Source organism: Palaemon carinicauda, chromosome 15, assembly GCF_036898095.1.
Source record: "Palaemon carinicauda isolate YSFRI2023 chromosome 15, ASM3689809v2, whole genome shotgun sequence".
NCBI classification, from domain to species: domain Eukaryota; kingdom Metazoa; phylum Arthropoda; class Malacostraca; order Decapoda; family Palaemonidae; genus Palaemon; species Palaemon carinicauda.
In genome coordinates this window covers 34,315,686-34,334,796 of record NC_090739.1, presented here as the reverse complement: position 1 = coordinate 34,334,796, position 19,111 = coordinate 34,315,686, and the positions used below count along the sequence as shown (strand labels likewise).

The 19,111-nt window shown below is 44.2% G+C and overlaps 1 protein-coding gene across 1 annotated transcript in view; it reads left to right on the top strand.

The window, feature by feature from the left end:
• Cog4 (conserved oligomeric Golgi complex subunit 4) overlaps positions 1 to 19,111 on the top strand; it is a 204,862-nt gene that overhangs the window by 170,419 nt on the left and 15,332 nt on the right. The window contains exon 16 of the mRNA XM_068388278.1: positions 11,049 to 11,119. Within this exon, the coding sequence (XP_068244379.1) occupies positions 11,049 to 11,119 (71 nt within the window). The remainder of the gene's footprint in view (positions 1 to 11,048; positions 11,120 to 19,111) is intronic.

Sequence of the window (19,111 nt, the reverse complement as noted above, 5' to 3'; positions counted from 1 at the left end):
ATAAAAGAAAAGTTTATAAATCATCAGGATCTTGATTTTTTTTATATATATTTAACTCGTTTGAATATGAATTAATAAATCAACAAAGTAATTATGAATTATTCTACATACATACATATACCAAAGGCACTTCCCCCAATTTTGGGGGGTAGCCGACATCAACAATGAAACAAAACAAAAAAGGGGACCTCTACTCTCTACGTTCCTCCAGCCTAACCAGGGACTCAGCCGAGTTCAGCTGGTACTGCTAGGGTGCCACAGCCCAACCTCCCACATTATCCACCACAGATGAAGCTTCATAATGCTGAATCCCCTACTGCTGCTACCTCCGCGGTCATCTAAGGCACCGTAGGAAGCAGCAGGGCCTACCGGAACTGCGTCACAATCGCTCGCCATTCATTCCTATTTCTAGCACGCTCTCTTGCCTCTCTCACATCTATCCTCCTATCACCCAGAGCTTTCTTCACCCAAACCTTGGCCTTCCTCTTGTACTTCTCCCATCAACTCTTGCATTCATCACCTTCTTTAGCAGACAGCCATTTTCCATTCTCTCAACATGGCCAAACCACCTCAACACATTCATATCCACTCTAGCCGCTAACTCATTTCTTACACCCGTTCTCACCCTCACCACTTCGTTCCTAACCCTATCTACTCGAGATACACCAGCCATACTCCTTAGACACTTCATCTCAAACACATTCAATTTTTTTTATTCTGATGAATAAAAAAATTGCATCACTAGCATACCACAATGAACTATCTTTAAAAAAAATTCAATATATCAAGTATGAAAAGATGTATTATTTGCCTGAAAATCTGTAACTTAGTATGTATGCAAATATAGAATTTGCTTTTCTTAAATTGATATCCAAAAGCATTGTGAGTTTTAGGTTATTTAATAGATTAGATTCAAGGCATTTTGCAATTGAAATAATGTAATCTAATTTCTCTTTTTCATTCATGATTGCCTTTTAATTAGAAGAAATTAGAACCAAATAATTAATACTTCAATTATCCCCTTTCAATAAAATGAAGAATTTGAAAAGAAATTTCTTGTTGGTATGAAATACCTTTTAGATTAACACTGCAGGTGTTTGGTACATCTAATTCAGTACTGCAAAGTCAAAGTTCATATAAATTTTCATAGGTAATTTAATATTTTTACTGACTTGTGCAAATTAAAACATTAAAAGTTTTTATCTTATGCATGTTCAATCAGAACTACCAAATATCCTTCTTATGAAATTTTTACTACTTAAATTCATTTGCTCTTGGTGAAAGGCTGCAGGTATTAGCAATTGAAACACTCTGCTAAAAGGGCATAGCATAAATCAAAGCTTAAAGTGAAAGTTGTTTAGCCAGAGCAGTTATGAATGAATGAAGAAAGCTTTCTCAATTTTCTCATGTATGGGAAATCCTGCTCTCGAGCCATGGATGCTGTTCTTGGTTAAAGAGGGCTATTGAATTCCTATACTCCAATCCTGTTTGTTTAAAAAACAGATACCTTTATCAAGTTATCTTGACAATTCTACAAAGTTCCATATTTTGAAAATAGGGATTGCAAGATTCCTAGGGAAGAATAGGATAGAAAAGGTCTTGCATACATCTCCAGGGTCTTTGGAGGGAGGTTTGAGACTGGCTGTAGATTTTTCATTTCTAAACATATTTACAGTTTTCACCAAGATTTTTTTAAGGAAGCAGTCCAAGGGTAGTAAGGAAAAGAAATTAAAAATTGTTGATAGGGTTGACAGATTATTATTTTCATTCTTCTTACTTATAAAATTCTCTTGGATGATTGCTCTCATCTTGAAATGAACAAGAGGAACTGGGGTTCTTTTGTAATTGTACTCAAGCTGAATAAGTGTGGGTTCTCAGGTTACTGGAAAGGTCATTCGTCCTTGTCAATTTGGAAAGGTCATTTGTCCTTGTCAATTTGGAAAGGGATCTTTTGATGCCAACTCTGAGAATTTTATATTTAGGAAGGATGATAACCACAGGGAACCAACTTTGACTACTAAATAGGTTATCCCAAGGATTGTCCTTAGAAGTGAGGGTTTCAGACATCTCTTTTCACGAATGCTTCACATGGAGGATGTGGCACAACTCTAGATTATCTCCATCTACCAGAGAAGTGTTTGACGACAGTTAACTTTATATCAATTGTCCAGAACTTTTAGCAGTGTTTAAAGTCAGGCACAGGAGTTTCTGGTAATGGGAAAGTACGGGGCTGAGTTTTCAAACATGACAGAATTGGCTTGCAGTATATTCGGAACTGGGTAACAAGTTTGGAATGGGTAGGAGATATTAGCTTATTTCAAGGAGTTTGAACATCTTAGAAGTTGGGTTGAGAAAAAGATTCTTTTGAACAAAGTCTATGCATTGTAGGTAGTAGGTTGCCCAGGGCACCAGCCACCCGTTTTGAGATACTACTGCTAAAGAGTTATGGGGTCTTTTGACTGGCCAGACAATACTACTCTCTGGTTACGGTTAATTTTCCCTTTGCCTACACACATTGAATAGTCTGGCCTATTCTTTACATATTCTCATCTGTCCTCATACACCTAACAACACAGATTGCCTAACAATTCTTCATTCAAGGGGTTACTGGACTAATTGTTTAGTGGTCACTTTCCTCTTGGTAAGGTTAGAAGAGACTCTTTAGCTATGGTAAGCAGTTCTTCTAGGAGAAGGACACTACAAAATCAAACCATTGTTCTCTAGTCTTGGGTAGTGCCATACCCTCTGTACCATGGACTTCCACTGTCTTGGGTTAGAGTTCTCTTGCTTGAGGGTACACTTGAGCACACTCTTCTATCTTATTTCTCTACCTCTTCTTTTGTTGAAATTTTTAAAGTTTATATAGGAGATATTTATTTTAATGTTGTTACAGACATATACCAAGGCACTTCCCCCAATTTTGGGGGGTAGCCAACAACAAACAAATGAAACAAAAAAGGGGACCTCTCCTCTCTACGTTCCTCCCAGCCTGACAAGGAACTCAATCGAGTTCGGCTGGTACTGCTAGGGTGACACAGCCCACCCTCCCCCATTATCCTTCCTTATTTCCTTATTCCTTATTTTTTGTTTGGGTTCCCCCAGGTCCCTCAGTGTGAGGCACCTCGTATATCCACCAGAGAGTTGCTAATGCATCTTCCGGTGTATTTTGCATCTTCCAGTCTTGGATGGTCTGGGATGCATCTTAGGTATTTATCGAGCTTATTCTTAAACACATCTACGCTCACTCCTGATATGTTTCTTAGATGAGCTGGCAGCACATTAAATAGTCGCTGCATTATCGATGCTGGTGCGTAGTGGATTAATGTCCTGTGCGCCTTTCTCAGTTTACCTGGAATGGTTTTTGGCACTATTAATCTACCTCGGCTTGCTCTTTCTGATATTTTAAGCTCCATGATGTTTTCAGCAATTCCTTCTACAGTGATACCTCGGTAGTCGAACGACTCTATACTCGAACAATTCGGAGTTCGACCAAAATTTTCGAGAAATTTTTGCTGCGGTGCTCGACCAAAAATTCGGTACTCGACCAGCCGAACACGTGACGACCGCATGGGCTTTGTGATGATCGCGCCATCTCGGCCACTCTCGCTTGTTCGGGAAGCATCAGTTCTCTCGAGAGCGTCACTCAGACAACGCGCGATCAGCATTCGTTGTGATTTAGTGATTTTCAGTGCTTTTAATTGCTTTTTTAGCTTTCATAATGAGTCCCAAGAAAGTAATGAGTGTTAAGGGGAAGGAGAAGAGGAAAACAGTGCGAACAACGATCGAGTTGAAGAAGGAAATTATAGCGAAATATGAGAATGGTGTACGAGTGTCCGATTTAGCGGTAGAATACGGAATGGCGAAGTCGACCATTTCTACGTTTTTAAAGCATAAAGAAATGATTAAGAAGGCGAATGTTGCAACGGGAGTTACGGCGGTAACTAAGCAAAGGCCACAAGTGATTGAGGAGATGGAAAAGTTGCTTTTAATATTTATTAAAGAAAAACAGTTGGCCGGGGAAAGTGTTAGTGAAGCGTTCATTTGTGAAAAAGCGTTGCATATCTATGAAGAATTAGTGAAGAAAAGTCCGAGTACCAGTGAAAGTGATTCATTTACATTTAAAGCGAGCAGGGGTTGGTTTGAAAAGTTTCGTAATAGAACAGGTATTCATCGTGTTACTAGGCATGGGGAGGCAGCTAGTTCGGATCAAATTGCAGCCGATAAATACGTGGGGGAATTCGATCGGTACATAAATGAACAAAATTTGATCGCACAACAAGTCTTTAATTGTGATGAGACTGGGTTATTTTGGAAGAAAATGCCAGCCAATACGTACATTACCAAGGACGAGACGAAGATGCCAGGTCACAAGCCAATGAAAGATAGGCTAACATTGTTGCTGTGTGCAAATGCAAGTGGCGATTGCAAGATCAAACCCTTGTTAGTGTACCACTCGGACAACCCCCGGGTGTTCAAACGAAATAATATTTGTAAAAGTGCACTACCAGTTATGTGGCGCTCGAACACTAAATCTTGGGTCACAAGACAATTCTTTACTGAGTGGATAAACGAAGTGTTTGCCCCCCAGGTTAAGGCTTACCTCATTGAAAAGAGCTTGCCAATGAAATGTCTTCTGGTTATGGACAATGCTCCTGCACATCCTCCAGGTCTCGAGGATGACTTGAAAGAAGAATACAGCTTTATCAAAATCAAATTCTTGCCCCCCAATACTACTCCCATACTCCAGCCCATGGACCAACAGGTCATTTCAAACTTCAAAAAACTCTATACCAAGGCCCTTTTCAGAAAGTGTTTTGAAGTGACCAGTGACACGAAGTTGACCCTAAAGGAATTCTGGAAGGAACACTTCAGCATCCTCAACTCTGTTAACATGATTGACCAAGCTTGGCGAGGTGTGACCTATAGGACATTGAACTCTGCCTGGCGTAAGCTGTGGCCATCATGTGTCACAGAGAGGGAGTTTGAAGGTTTCCAACCAGAGGCGGGTCCAAGCACTGCTACCCCTGTAATTTCTGATGACACTGATGTCGTTGAGGAAATTGTTGTCATGGGCAGGAGTTTGGGGCTTGAGGTCGACAAGGATGATATTGATGAGCTTGTAGAAAGCCATTCTACCGAGTTGACTGTGGAGGAATTGTTGCACCTGCAACAACAACAGCAGCAGGATCTGATTGTGGAGCAGGAATCTTCAGAAGAGGATGAGGTAAGGGAGGATGTTCCAAGTTCTCTCATCAATGAAATTTGTTCCAAGTGGGCAGATGTGCAGGCTTTTGCTGAAAAATACCACCCAGAAATTGCAGTAGCAAACCGGGCAGTGCATATGTTTAATGATAGTGTCATGTATCATTTTCGAAGAATACTGCAGAGGAGGAAGAAACAATTAACAATAGACCAGTTTTTCACAAAAGAAAAGAAAGCTGCTACATCAAAGCCTGTTTCTCCTCCAAAGAAGAGACAAAGAAGAGAAGAAACCCCTGAAATAGATCTGCCCACCCTTTCATTGGAGAGAGAAACAACTCCTGAAGGAGAACTACCCCGCCACATCATGGAAGGGGACTCTCCTTCCAAGCAGTAACCTCCCCCTTCCATCCTCTCCACATCCATCCCTGTATGCCATCGAACCGCTGCTCAAAGGTATGTTCACTACAGTACAGAAAATGGTTTAAAATTGTTTTATTTTAGTACAGTAAATGGTTTAAAATTGTTTTATAGGATTTTCTGACCAATTTCATACACATTTAGATAATTATTGTTGTTTAGGTACACGTTTTATTAATATTTTGGGCCTGTTCGAGTGCTTGGGAACGGAATAGAATATATACCATTATTTCTTATGGGGAAAAAAAATTCGGTACTCGAACAAATCGGAGGTCGAACACGGATCTCGAACGGATTATGGTCGAGTACCGAGGTATCACTGTATTTGCTTCCATGCTTGTATTATCATGTAGCGTTCTCTTCTCCTTTCTAGACTGTATAGTTTTAAAGATTGCAGTCTTTCCCAGTAGTCAAGGTCCTTAACTTCTTCTATTCTAGCAGTATAGGACCTTTGTACACTCTATATTTGCGCAATATCCTTTTGGTAGTGTGGGTACCATATCACATTGCAGTACTCGAGTGTACTACGCACATAAGTTTTGTAAAGCATAATCATGTGTTCAGCTTTTCTTGTTTTAAAGTGTCTGAATAACATTCCCACAGATGAAGCTTCTTAACGCTGAATCCCCTACTGCTGCTACCTCCGAGGTCATCCAAGGCACCGGAGGAAGCAGCATGGCCTACCTGAACTGCATCACAATAGCTCGCCATTCATTCCTATTTCTAGCAAGCTCTCTTGCCTCTCTCACAGCTACCCTCCTATCACCCAGAGCTTTCTTCAATCCATCCATCCTCTTGTACTTCTCCCATCAACTCTAGCATTTATCACCTTTAGCATACAACCATTTTCCATTCTCTCAACATGGCCAAACCACCTCAACACATTCATATCCACTTTTACCTTCACTTCTTCATTCCACCATTCACTGCCCTTCCTCATGCTGCCTCAAACAAACTTCTTGCCACACACATCACTTGCAATCCCAACAAAATTTTCTTTTACTAACTTCCACTCCTCCTCTAAATTACATGTTTCTCTTATATGCCATTTTCAACCTTTCTTGATATTTACTTTTTACGTTGTTACTCTTCTTAAAATATTTTTTCCTTTCCTCACCGGGCTATTTTCCATGTTGGAGCCCCTGGGCTTATAGCATCCTGCTTTTCCAACTAGGGTTGTAGCTTAGCAAGTAATAATAATAATCTGTTATACTGTATGTCTAAAATGTTTGCATTGGGGGGAAGACCAAATGTGGACATGTTTGAGATATTGCTCAGTAAGAGATAGAATTGTTTCCCTCACCTGTTCCAAATCCTTTAGCATGAAAGATGCATTTCCTGTTACAGGACTGGTCGGATCTGGTACTGAACACATTTCTTCCTTTCTAGATGATCCAAGCTATAATAAACAAGTTCAGAGTGTCTGCTAACAGCAGAATGACTCTAGTGGCTCTCATTTACCTGCAAAAAGAGTGGTTTACAGCTCAGTGGCTTATTTTGTTTTAATGTTCAATGATGTTGCAGGACAAAGTCAGCCTTCTTAGAAAACTGGTTAGAAATTAGTACTCCCAACCCAAACCTAACCGCAGGTAAACTGTTCACCACATTTTCCTGGCAAAGGGTTTTTGGATTTCCCTAGATGGTTTATTTTAGGTTCAAAGAGACTGTCCTCTAATAATTTGTATCAAAGGTAATGATATGTTCATTTTGATTGGTGCAAATCACGCACTGTTTCAGTGATGGAAGAATTTAATTTTCTTTTTGTATGATTGGAAACTTCAATTCAGGTATTTAGGGCTATAGATCCATGCTGACTTCTGTACTTAGTAGACTTGGAGTTATCTGCTTCAGGTGCTACTGCAGACGTATTGGATCTTTTAATTTTGAGAAACCGATGGTTGGCAGAACAATTTATTGGAATGTAGTTGTAGTATTACAATATATAAAGGGTTCTCATTTTGAACCTCATAAAAATCTTTTATGTTAAAAGATCTCAGTTAGTTCTATTTCTGTTAGCTTTAACGTCGCCTAAACACAGTGAACTACAAAAGCTCTTATATGCAGTTTACTGCAGGTTTTGGAGAAAATAAGATTATGCTATCTCTTTTTATCTACATTCTTAGTGAAAAGGATTTTAAAGTGAAGGTATCCCAAAATAAAAGCAATGTTGCTTAAGGGTGCTTACTTTAGAGAGAGGAGAGATAAAATGATCCATATTACTGCCTCAGACTTCTATTACAGCAGACTGGATTGGCATTTTGAGTGATCTTTTGAGCTTGAACTGGTCACAATTGTATAGTAGTGTTGATCATGTTGTTCCTTTGAATAAGAATTTAGTCAACATAATTGATAGGCGTATCCCTTCTCATGTGTTAAGGTACCGAGTGAAAGACAAACCATAGGTCAATGAAGACTGTAAATGTGCTTATTTTGAGAAGCAGGCGGCCTATCATCTTTTGAAGGGTAACAGATCAGATTTGACTTGCAATAACTATACTCAGCTTAGAGCTTTTGCTCAGGGAGTTTATGCTTCAACAGAAAATTAATACAATTTAACCAAAAAAGAATCCCTTTCTGGTACAACTCAGGAACATGAGTGGTGAGCTACCCTTAAATCTGCACTCTTTGTTGTAGATGCAAGTTCCTTCTTTATTTAAAGCAGATGGTTCTGCCACTCACTGTCCAAAGAAAAAGGCAATCCTTTTGGCTGATGTGTTTGACAGTGAGTAATGAGACACTTGATCTTCCTCATTCCTGTTTTCCTGAGGCTAAACTAACTAGTTTAACTTTTCGATCTTGTGAAATTGTTTATGGAGGTGTAGACCCAAATGGTATTTTCCTTTATTTTATATGTATACTGCAGATTTCTTAGCTCCAAAGTTATCTGTTATTTTGTGCAAGTTAGCAAGAGGAGCTTTTAGCGCTTGTCGGAGAATTGGTAATGTTACTCCTCTTGGTGTATGTGTTTGTGGTAGCTCTCAAGTCCAACTGATTATTGCCCAATTTCCATATCTCCCATATTATCTAAAGTGCTAGATCATCCTTTGGCAAAACGTCTAAATAGGTTTCCCGAAAGTAATCATCTGTTTCCTAGTTTGCAATTTGGTTTTCGTAAAGGCCTTGGAGCATGTGATGCCCTTCTTACAATCTCCAACAATGCACAGAAATCCTTTGATTGTGGTCAGGAAGTTCATATGATTGGCCTTGATTTTAGTGCTACCTTTGACCGTGTTAATCATGAGGCACTTGTTTTCAAACTCAGACAGTTGGGAGTGGGTAGGTTGTTTCTTAGCATCATTATTGAATTTTTAAGTAATAGATCGCAAAGAGTTGTTGTTGATGGGCACCATAGTGATTACTGTATAGGAATGTGATATCTGGTGTTCCTCTTGGTTGTGTTCTTGGCCCATTACTTTTTATACTAGATACGTATTTTATCATGCGCTATGGTTGCCCAGCAACGAAGCATTGTGTAATCAAACCAATTTTCTTTGATTGCCTAGTCGTAGAAAATAGGACTAGCAGTAAACCATATAAACGACTCAGAAGTTTGTATCTGTCAGAATAAACACAAATATAAACATTTACAAAATGAGCATACATGAGAAAGATTGTCTAATAATATATTCTAGTAAGTGTATTCTTCTGGGGTAAATTTTACCATTTTAGCCTATTTAGTTATCGTCTCTGAAACTTGATGTATCTTTCAGCATAATACATAAGCACAAAACTTGTAATTATGTAAACGAGCAGACAAAGAAGTAAGAGGAACATATGTACACTAAACGTTTATTTATGAATACGATATGATATATGAGAGGGTCATTAATCTATTCCTCAGAGAATCGTAGAAAATGGTGAATTACTGTATAGAGGATACTAAAATGAATAGCTTTCCCTGGAGTTTCTCAAGAAAAATAAGTAAGTACCCAGGTCATAAAAGGGTTGCGTAAGGGACCAGGCCAGCTTGCGCGAATATAAAAAATATGAGCTTTTAGCAATAATGAAACCAGTTGTTTTCATTAGAAAATATTTGAATCATGAAATATAGACATTTTTCTGAACAAATAATTAAATAATCTGAATTACCAAAATTCCAAGCCAGAAGTCGTGAGTCGCCTTTAATAAGTTATATTTGGACAAGACTAAACATATTGGGGAAAAGGTTATAATTTGTTTTGTTTGGTTAGGATTTCAAATTTTCCTTTTACTAAAAATGCTGTTATTTCTTAAGTTTAGTGCCAGGGGCTCACAGAGAATTTGATCCAATTCAGATGAAACTCTTGAAGGTTGAGTTCATGATATTAGAATTGCAATTACTGTATATCTCTTAATTTCTGTAGGAATCTATATTTGGAAAAAAAGTCTTACAGGCAGCTCAATAATGTACCAAGTTGTTTTTTGCTAAGCATTATCCTAGAGAAACTTTATTTTCTTATCAGGATCGCTTGGCTTTGGTTGTTGTATTGGCAGCGAGGGATGTAGTTTTAAATGATAATTTTCTAATGGTTGTTTAAATTTAATGAAATATTAGTTTGCTCTTTTGAGAATACAAGGTGTTGTGTAATGTATAAAAGTGATAGGTTTTTTTTTTTTTTTTGTTCAAACTCTGGAGGCTCAAGTTATGCACGCCCTATTTGGTGACACTTAATTACCTCCTCCAACAAAGTTGGGAGGCTATGTTTTTGCCCAAGTTTGTCTGTGAACAATTTCCTATCCACAATTTTACTCAGAGTGCTGGAACTCTCAGGCATTAATTGTTATGTTGAGACGTGGAATTTTGAGTCCTTTGTCAAAGGTAAAGGCCTAGGAAAAGGTAGTCAAAGGTCAAAAGATTGACTGAATTAACCCTAACCTTAACCCCAAGTTTGCACATGATTGTCACACAGAATTCAAATACGCTTAGTCTAAATTGATTCTGGGAAAGACAAGCTGGTTTTGAGAAGTGCTTTTCTAGTTACTGTAGTAATATGCCAAGAGGCAAGGTTCAGGTGCTGGATTGGCTTATTATTTTGATATTTTACATTTCATATATCTTTCCTTCACTAACCCACCTCCATCCAAGCATGGGAATTGGCAATATGACTTGTGATGTCAAGGGCTTAGGGATTTAGTATTGACTTGAGACTTAATAGCCTAAAAGACTGTTGAGTACCAAAGCTAAGATTATTGCTATTAACTGCCAAATTATGTGTACTATACTAGAGACCCAAGCCTATTGAAAGGAAAGAAAATACAAAATTCTTAGTCTTAGGATATGTTTATATAAAACCAGACTCAAGAGAGAAGCAATATGAACATTATGTGAGTATAAAAATAATAAATTTTATTATTAAAAATCCATTATTTTTAACTTTTTTCTTTTTGTAGTGTTTAGTTGTTTTTCATGTATAACCATATTGCACATTTTTTGTGTATTTTCCCCCTAGGTTTCTGAGTATTCCAGCACCACAACATGGAGATTAACACCCTCTGAAATGCGAAAAGTGTTACAACTAAGGTGAGTTTTAACTGTATTCATGTATTATTTCTTTTAGAATTATCAAACCTATGAATGTAATCTTAAATTGTAAGGATCTTATTTCTAAGAGAATTTATTGTGAGGTATGTGATCCTTCATATAGCAAAAACATGCACAAGTTATGGATAAAAGCTTGATTTGTTCCGTAACTGGAATACAAACCACGCTATTTAATAGGGGTATTACTTTCGGCGCAGCTGAAAAGACGAGCCATTAAAATTTAACGAGGGTTTACTACCCACACTGATAGTTAGCAGGGGTAGGGGAGGGTAGCTTGCTACCCCCCTCACACACACCTGTGCTTGAGCTCACTTTACTTTTGGCTCGGAGCGAGAACGGTTGTTTCCTCTCTCTCTCCTCGCCTATTTTGGACTGCCATTAAATTTTGTCTTTTTTAATTTTTCTTATACTTGTAAATATATATATAAACATTCTTAATGTTTATGTATATATATGTGTATAGAAATGTAGTAAGTTTTCTCTTCAGTGTGTGCTGTGTGTGTGATATACGACAACGACACTTGCATAGTAGCAAGGCCAGCACAGTTCCACTTCGTGGGGAACGGCCTCTCCCTCTCTGGTCCATCAGTCTTCCCATCGGCATATATCCGTTAACTCGGTCGCAGCAGGGGAATCGTCATCACCTGGACCCTCTTCATTCAACTATTGTCTTCGCCTTTTCCTCTTTTCCTACGGGAAACTTGGATTCTGACTGAAGGGAATGTGGCCTTTTAAAGATTGACTACGGTCTCTCTCTTCTCGAGGTCGTTCACCTTTACTACAACAACGTACTATTACGGAAGCTCCTTTCCCGTGTGCGGGTTAGGTTGCTATTCCGTTTGTTTGTCTCAATTATTTTTAGTGAAATCTAATTGTATGTTAACTTTTCAGCTTTCTCCGTGGGGAACACTTCCCTTCTGGGGGTCAGTGGTTCTCACTATTGGTGAATATTCTTAGATGATTTGAATATAATTCTGCTTTTATTACAGTTACTCCGCTCCCCCCCCTTCTCCCGTGGATGTCATCTGGGGAAGGAAGGGGGCATACTTAATTCTTATTTTATGTTATTCCCTCGGGGTTCCTCTTCGGAGTTCCTCCCTAGGGAATTTCTGTTAAATAATTATTTAATTTTATTTTCCCAATTAACTACGCAGTTTTTCTTCGTTCGAATAAAGAGTGCCAACGAAGCAGAGCTGTCCTGTTCATGCCTGGGGAATCTGCGTGGGGAACACTTCCCTTCTGGGGGTCAGTGGTTCTCACTATTAGTGAATATTCTTAGATGATTTGAATATAATTCTGCTTTTATTACAGTTACTCCGCTCCCCCCCCCCTTCTCCCGTGGATGTCATCTGGGGAAGGAAGGGGGCATACTTAATTCTTATTTTATGTTATTCCCTCGGGGTTCCTCTTCGGAGTTCCTCCCTAGGGAATTTCTGTTAAATAATTATTTAATTTTATTTTCCCAATTAACTACGCAGTTTTTCTTCGTTCGAATAAAGAGTGCCAACGAAGCAGAGCTGTCCTGTTCATGCCTGGGGAATCTGCTGTCACTGCCGTCCCTCAGAGGACGTCGTCATGGGCGTCATCCCTTCTCTTAAAAGTACTCCCGTGACAACATGCCAGCACTTCAGATCATCTTAGAACGGTAAAGGAGGTTCGCCTCCAGGGGTTGGACAACTTCCCTTCCGAGGGAGGTTTCCTCCCCAGGGTGTGAGGTTGTTTTCTCCCTTCAGAGGGAGAACTTCCCATACCTTAATAAATTCATCACCTGTTGCTGCCCTTCGGCCAGACTTCTCTCCCCCCTTGCCGAGTTTCTCTTCCTTCAGGGGTGGAGCACAGTCTTGGCAAGTCTCTTCTACGAAGTGTTCACCTCTCTCGTTCGCGAGAGGCCACTCATAGAGACTTCTCTTCGGAGGATCGCTACTGCTAAGGTCAGCTTGCTGATCCACCAGCCCTAAGGGGCATCATCACGAGTGTCTTCAGGTCTCTTCTACGAAGTGTCACCTCTCTCGTTCGCGGGAGAGGCCACTCATAAAGACTCCTCTTCGGGGAAGGGGCATCATCACGAGTGTCTTCGAGTCTCTTCTACGAAGTAGTCACCTCTCTCGTTCGCGGGAGAGGCCTCTCATAGAGACACCTCCTCGGAGGATCAAGCAGACCTTCCAGTGACCTACCAATCTACCAGCGCAACCTTGTGCTGCAACATAGTCCTTTGGACTTCGGTCCTGGACTCTAACACGGACCTTTTACGGTCCCATCGGTAGATGCTGGCTCTTCCAAAGGGCACATCCCAGTTCCTGATCGTCTTGCCAGCTGACCTACCAATCTACCAGCGCAACCTTGTGCTGCAACGAAGGACTTCGGTCCTGGACTCTAAAGCAGACCTGCTTACGGTCCTCATCGGGGGATGCCCGCCCTTTTTTAAAGGGCACATCCCAGTTCCTGATCGTTCGTCCTGCCAGCTGACCCTCCAACCTACTAGCGCTACCTTCGCGCGCGTGCGCACTCGCCGATCTTCTTACGCGTGCAAGCGCCGCTGATCTTCCGAACGCGGGTACCGATGGTTTCCCGCACGCGCACCGCTACCTTCACGTGCAAGCGCCGACGATCTTTTCCCCGCGCAGGTACTGATGGTCTCCTGCGCGCGCGCCAATAGTCGCGCATGTGTGCCAACAGTCTTGTACGCGCGCACGCGCCGACGTTCTTCCGCGGGCGGGTGCTGATGGTCTCCTGCACGCGTCGATGATTTTCCACGCGAACTAGCGCCAACAAGCGCGAAAGCGCCAATGCTCTTGCGCTCGCTTCATAGTCTGGCACGCGTGCGCGGCAACAGTTCCGCGTGCACGGCCAACTTTCTCCCCAGTGCGAGCACCTGGGGTCTCCCGCACACACACCAACAGTATTGCGCGTGTGCGTGCCGACTTTCTTCTGCGCGTGGGCGCCGATGGTATCCTGCACGTGCGCACATAGTCTACCGTGCAACCGCACCGACGGCCTTATGCGCGGGCGCGCTACGGCAGCCTTCGCGTGTGCGCGCTCCAATAATTTTGAGTGCAAGCACACAGCCTTCCGTCCGCTCCGACGGTCTTCAAGGTGCGGGTGCCGATGGTCTTCCGCACTCACGCGCCAACAATCTCCACGTAGTACTCTCACGCACGCGCCAATGCTCCCACTCTTGCGCAACCAGTCACACGCTTCGGTGCATTCTAGGGAGACTGCATAAACTACACAGTGCCTTACGGTGCGCCAGCGATCTTCTTCACTTTCCTATGCCCTCCTGCGTAGTTATGGTCCCCGGATTCATACGCCAGCTCTTGCCAAAGAGTAAAGGCTTGCAGATCCAATGCACCAGCTCTTGTCTAAGAACCAGCGCTTGCCTGCTCTCCAGGCAGATATTAAGCACCAGCACCATCCTGTGTGCCATCGCTCAAGACTCACCTACACTCGCGCAATTGTCTGTAAAAAGGAGTACTGTAAAACTTTTTGGACAGGTCACCATTGCCCCATTCCTCCCCGCAAGGACATAAACATTGCCACCGGGAAAAGAGGAATAAGGCTCCGCAGAGGATTCAAGATCCCGAAGATTCCATCCTACAAGGGAATCGAATCGGGGAGTCCTTGGTCCCTGTCTCTTCTAAAGTTTCTTTGTTCCGTAACCGAAATACAAACCACGCTATTTACAAAGGGTTATTACTTTTAGCGTAGCTGAAATGGCGAGCCATTAGAATTTAACGAGGGTGTATTACCCCCGCGCTAGTTAGCGGGGGGGTAGGGGAGTGGTAGCTAGCTACCCCTCCTTCCCCTCACACACAGGTAAATACTCACTTTCACTTTTGGCTCGGACTGTGACAGACGTCTCTGTCTTGGTCCTCGCTTGGCAGCCATTGTCTGTTTTGTCTTTACTTAATCGCTTACTTTTCTTTTACTCAATATATATGTAAACATGTTTTCATGTTTGTATATATATTTGAGTATAGAAATAAGTAAGTTTCCTTTTCAGATGTGTGTGTGTAGTGTACGATATCTACGTGGAGGCCTCGGCAGTTAGGCCACCACGGCCTAATTTTATGGGTTGCGATCGAGTTTGACTTCGGTCTTTCTCTCTCTCTCTCTCTTGAGGTCGTTCACCCTTTTACTATGTTTTACTACGCCCTTGTAGCTTCCTTCCCGTGTGGGTGGGGTTGCTACGCCGTACATTTTGTCTCAATTAGTTTATGAATCTAATTGTAGTTGTTAATTTTTCAGCTTGTAGAACGATTCCTTTCGGGGTTTTCGTTTTTTTCTTTAGTGTTCATTCATTTTTAAATTACATAATTACATAGTTACATAATTATAATTGTTATAATTCTGTTTTGGTTACAGCTCTTCTTCCGCGAGTGTAAGTGGTTGTGAGGGCACGTGCCTGTTGTGTAATTCTTGTTCCTTTTCCTCGGGATTCCTCTTCGGAGCCTTCCCGGGGGAATGAATGTGTACTAATATTATTTGTTTTATTTTTTTACAGTTACCGATCTAGTTCGTTTCTGTAATATAGCAACGGTGTGAGCTGTCTGGTTGAGTCCTGGGGATTCGGCTGTTGCTGCCTCCCCCCTTGTATTGTCGTCAGGGGCGTGTCTCCTTCTACTGGTAGTACTCCCGTGTCGACGGACAGCTCTCCAGTTCATTTTAGAACAGTCAGGAGGCTTGCCTCCTTGGGCGGATAACTTTCCTTCCGAGGGAAGTTTTTTCCTGTCCAGGCTTGAGCTTTTCCTCTTTTGGGGGGTTCTTCTCTTGCCTTTTTTTCGTGCGACTATGCTCTTGGTGCTGAGCGGTCGCACCTGCAGTTTCGCTCAAGGGGCTGGGCAACTGCAGGAGCTCCTCTTCGGAGGATTGCCCCTTTTAGGTCACTGGCTGACCAGTCTCTTCCACGAAGTGTTTCTCTTTCGTTCGCGAGAGAGTACACTCATAGAGACTCCTCTTCGGAGGTTTCTTCTGTTGCTGTTGCTGTTGGCCTCCCTCGCCGTAAGGCCCTCCGTCCGCCTCGTCGTAAGGGCCTCTCATCTCCCTATAAGGGTGCTTGAGGCGCCTTTTTGAATCTCCGTTTGCAGCCTACAACTTCTTTTTCTCGATCTTCCGTCTTGGTGCAGTTGGACAGCAGTCTAATCTCGTCTTCCGACGGGCAACGGTCTTCCCGACGGACAACGGTCTTCCCGACGGACAGCGGTCTTCCGACGGACATCAGTCTCCCGGCGGACAACGATCCCTTCGGGGCAAAGGGTTGCCCCCACGGGGGTTCTTCCCTTGCGTGTCAGGGTTTCCCTGCGCGCCCTTCTGTTCGTCAGCGCTCTCCTGTTCGTCAGCGCTTTCAAGATGATCTTCCCTGCGGTTCCTGTTACGTGCCCTGTGCGCCCACGTTCGCCCTCGCGATCTAGAACTTCGGTTCAGGTCGGGGTCAAGGACTCTTCTTTGCGCAGGCTTCCACGCGTAGCCTTCTGCTCGTCAGCGATCATCAGCTCGTCAGCGATCATCAGCTCGTCAGCGATCATCAGCTCGCCAGCGATCGTCAGCTCGTCAGCGATCATCAGCTCGCCAGCGATCTCCGGATCGCCCACGTGTGTTACAGCTGGCACGCCAACGTTCTCCAACACTTCTGAAGGAACATGGTTCGCCAGCTACTAGCTCAACTGCGGATGCTGATCGCCATCGCGCGACCCTCAACTGCAGATGCTGATCGCCATCGCGCGACCCTCAACTGCGGATGCTGATCGCCATCGCGCGACCCTCAACTGCGGATGCTGATCGCCATCGCGCGACCCTCAACTGCGGATGCTGATCGCCATCGCGCGACCCTCAACTGCGGATGCTGATCGCCATCGCGCAACCCTCAACTGCGGATGCTGATCGCACGACCCTGCAGGATCGCCCGCTTACGCATGCTGCTCCTCATCGCACAATCCTGAACGATCGCCCTCATGCGGATGCTGATCACCATCGCACCCTTTCACGCGATCATTTACCTGCGCATGCTGCTCGCCATCGCACAACCCTGAACGATTGCCCGCTTACGCATGCTGCTCCTCATCGCACCACCCTGAACGATCGCCCTCCTGCAGATGCTGATCACCATCGCACCCTTTCACGCGATCATTCACCTGCGCATGCTGCTCGCCATCGCACAACCCTGAACGATTGCCCGCTTACGCATGCTGCTCCTCATCGCACAACCCTGAACGATCGCCCTCTTGCGGATGCTGATCACCATCGCACCCTTTCACGCGATCATTCACCTGCGCATGCTGCTCGCCATCGCACAACCCTGAACGATTGCCCGCTTACGCATGCTGCTCCTCATCGCACCACCCTGAACGATCGCCCTCCTGCAGATGCTGATCACCATCGCACCCTTTCACGCGATCATTCACCTGTGCATGCTGCTCGCCATCGCACAACCCTGCACGATTGCCCGCTTACGCATGCTGCTCCTCATCGCACAACCCTGAACGCTCGCCCTCTTGCGGATGCTGATCACCATCGCACCCTATCACGCGATCATTCACCTACACATGCTGCTCGCCATCGCTTACCGCCAGCGATCTTCTTCACCTACGCGGCAGCACGATCCCTCGCCGTCACGCCCATTCGCCTGCGCGCCCGCGCGATCGCTCGCCTGCGCGCCCGCGCGATCGCTCGCCTGCGCGCCCGCGCGATCGCTCGCCTGCGCGCCCGCGCGATCGCTCGCCTGCGCGCCCGCGCGATCGCTCGCCTGCGCGCCCGCGCGACCGCTCGCCTGCGCGCCCGCGCGACCGCTCGCCTGCGCGCCCGCGCGACCGTTCGCCCTCGCGCGACCATAGTTTGCGGCGAATTCCACAGCCGGTGGTAGCAGCAGGGACGCGTGCTCCTAGGCGGCACTCGGGATCACCTCCATCCAAGCACAGGTTGGTAGTGCAGGACGAAGACAGGTCAGTACAGCATTCTTCCCACCTTCTTTTCAGGCAGGAACCGTCGTGTCCTCTCCAAAGGATCGCCCGATCCCTTTCACCTTAGCGAGGATTTCGGACTCTGTGTCCTTGGAGCAGCAGACATGGTTTGATCCGCTGGCACGGGCGTTAATGAGGGTTATGAAACCAGCACTCACCGGCCAGGGTAACAAACCAGCGGCTGTCTCTCCTACGCTGAAGAGAAAGAGAGGAGTGGACTTCGTGGTGACTTCCCCCAGGGCGAAGTTGGTTCCCAAGAGGTCGGTCTCGAGGGTCCCCTCTCCTGCACGAGTACTCTCTCCTTCTCCCGCCCTGGAAGGATTTTTGGCGGGGGGGGCTTTCCGTTGAAGATTTCTCCATCGGACAAGGGGTGACTGCTTACCTCTTCCTCTGGGAGCTTACCAGGTTCTTTCCCTCCTCGGTTACGGCCCGAGGTTTGGTTCAAGGAAGCTACAGGAAGATCAAGGGTACTTTCCTCCTCTCGAGCTCAGGCACCTTGGCCTTTCGTCGTTAAGTATCTACTTGCGGACAGGCTCGATGTTGTACCATCTGGACGCACTGACTGAAGGCTTCCTTCGGGTGTCTCATCTGTGGAGGTCAACGACCTCAGACACCCTTCCATCCTTGAGAAGAGTTTTGTCTTTGCCCAAAGACAGAGACTTAAACATCTGCTGTGCGGAGTAAATAGACTTCCGGTTTCACTCCTCCAAGGCGCTTTCTTCCAGACTCTGCAGGGCTCCAGCTCCCTTTTCTTTCAACCACGTCGGCCTAAGTTATCGGCTACGACAACTGGGACAAGGTGTCCAATTGCAGTTTCCTCCTGTCAGGAACAGATGGCACGGGAGACTCCCCCGGGGGGGCATAGTCCTAAAAGGAGTTCACGAACTCTAGGATTGCAGGTTTTTTCGCTGGGAGGATGCTTAAGGTTACTCATCCGAATGACAGCTTCCCGATGCCCATTCCCGCACAATCTCTGTGAGTAGCCAAGGATATCGCGCCTGCCGTCTCTGTCAGCGAA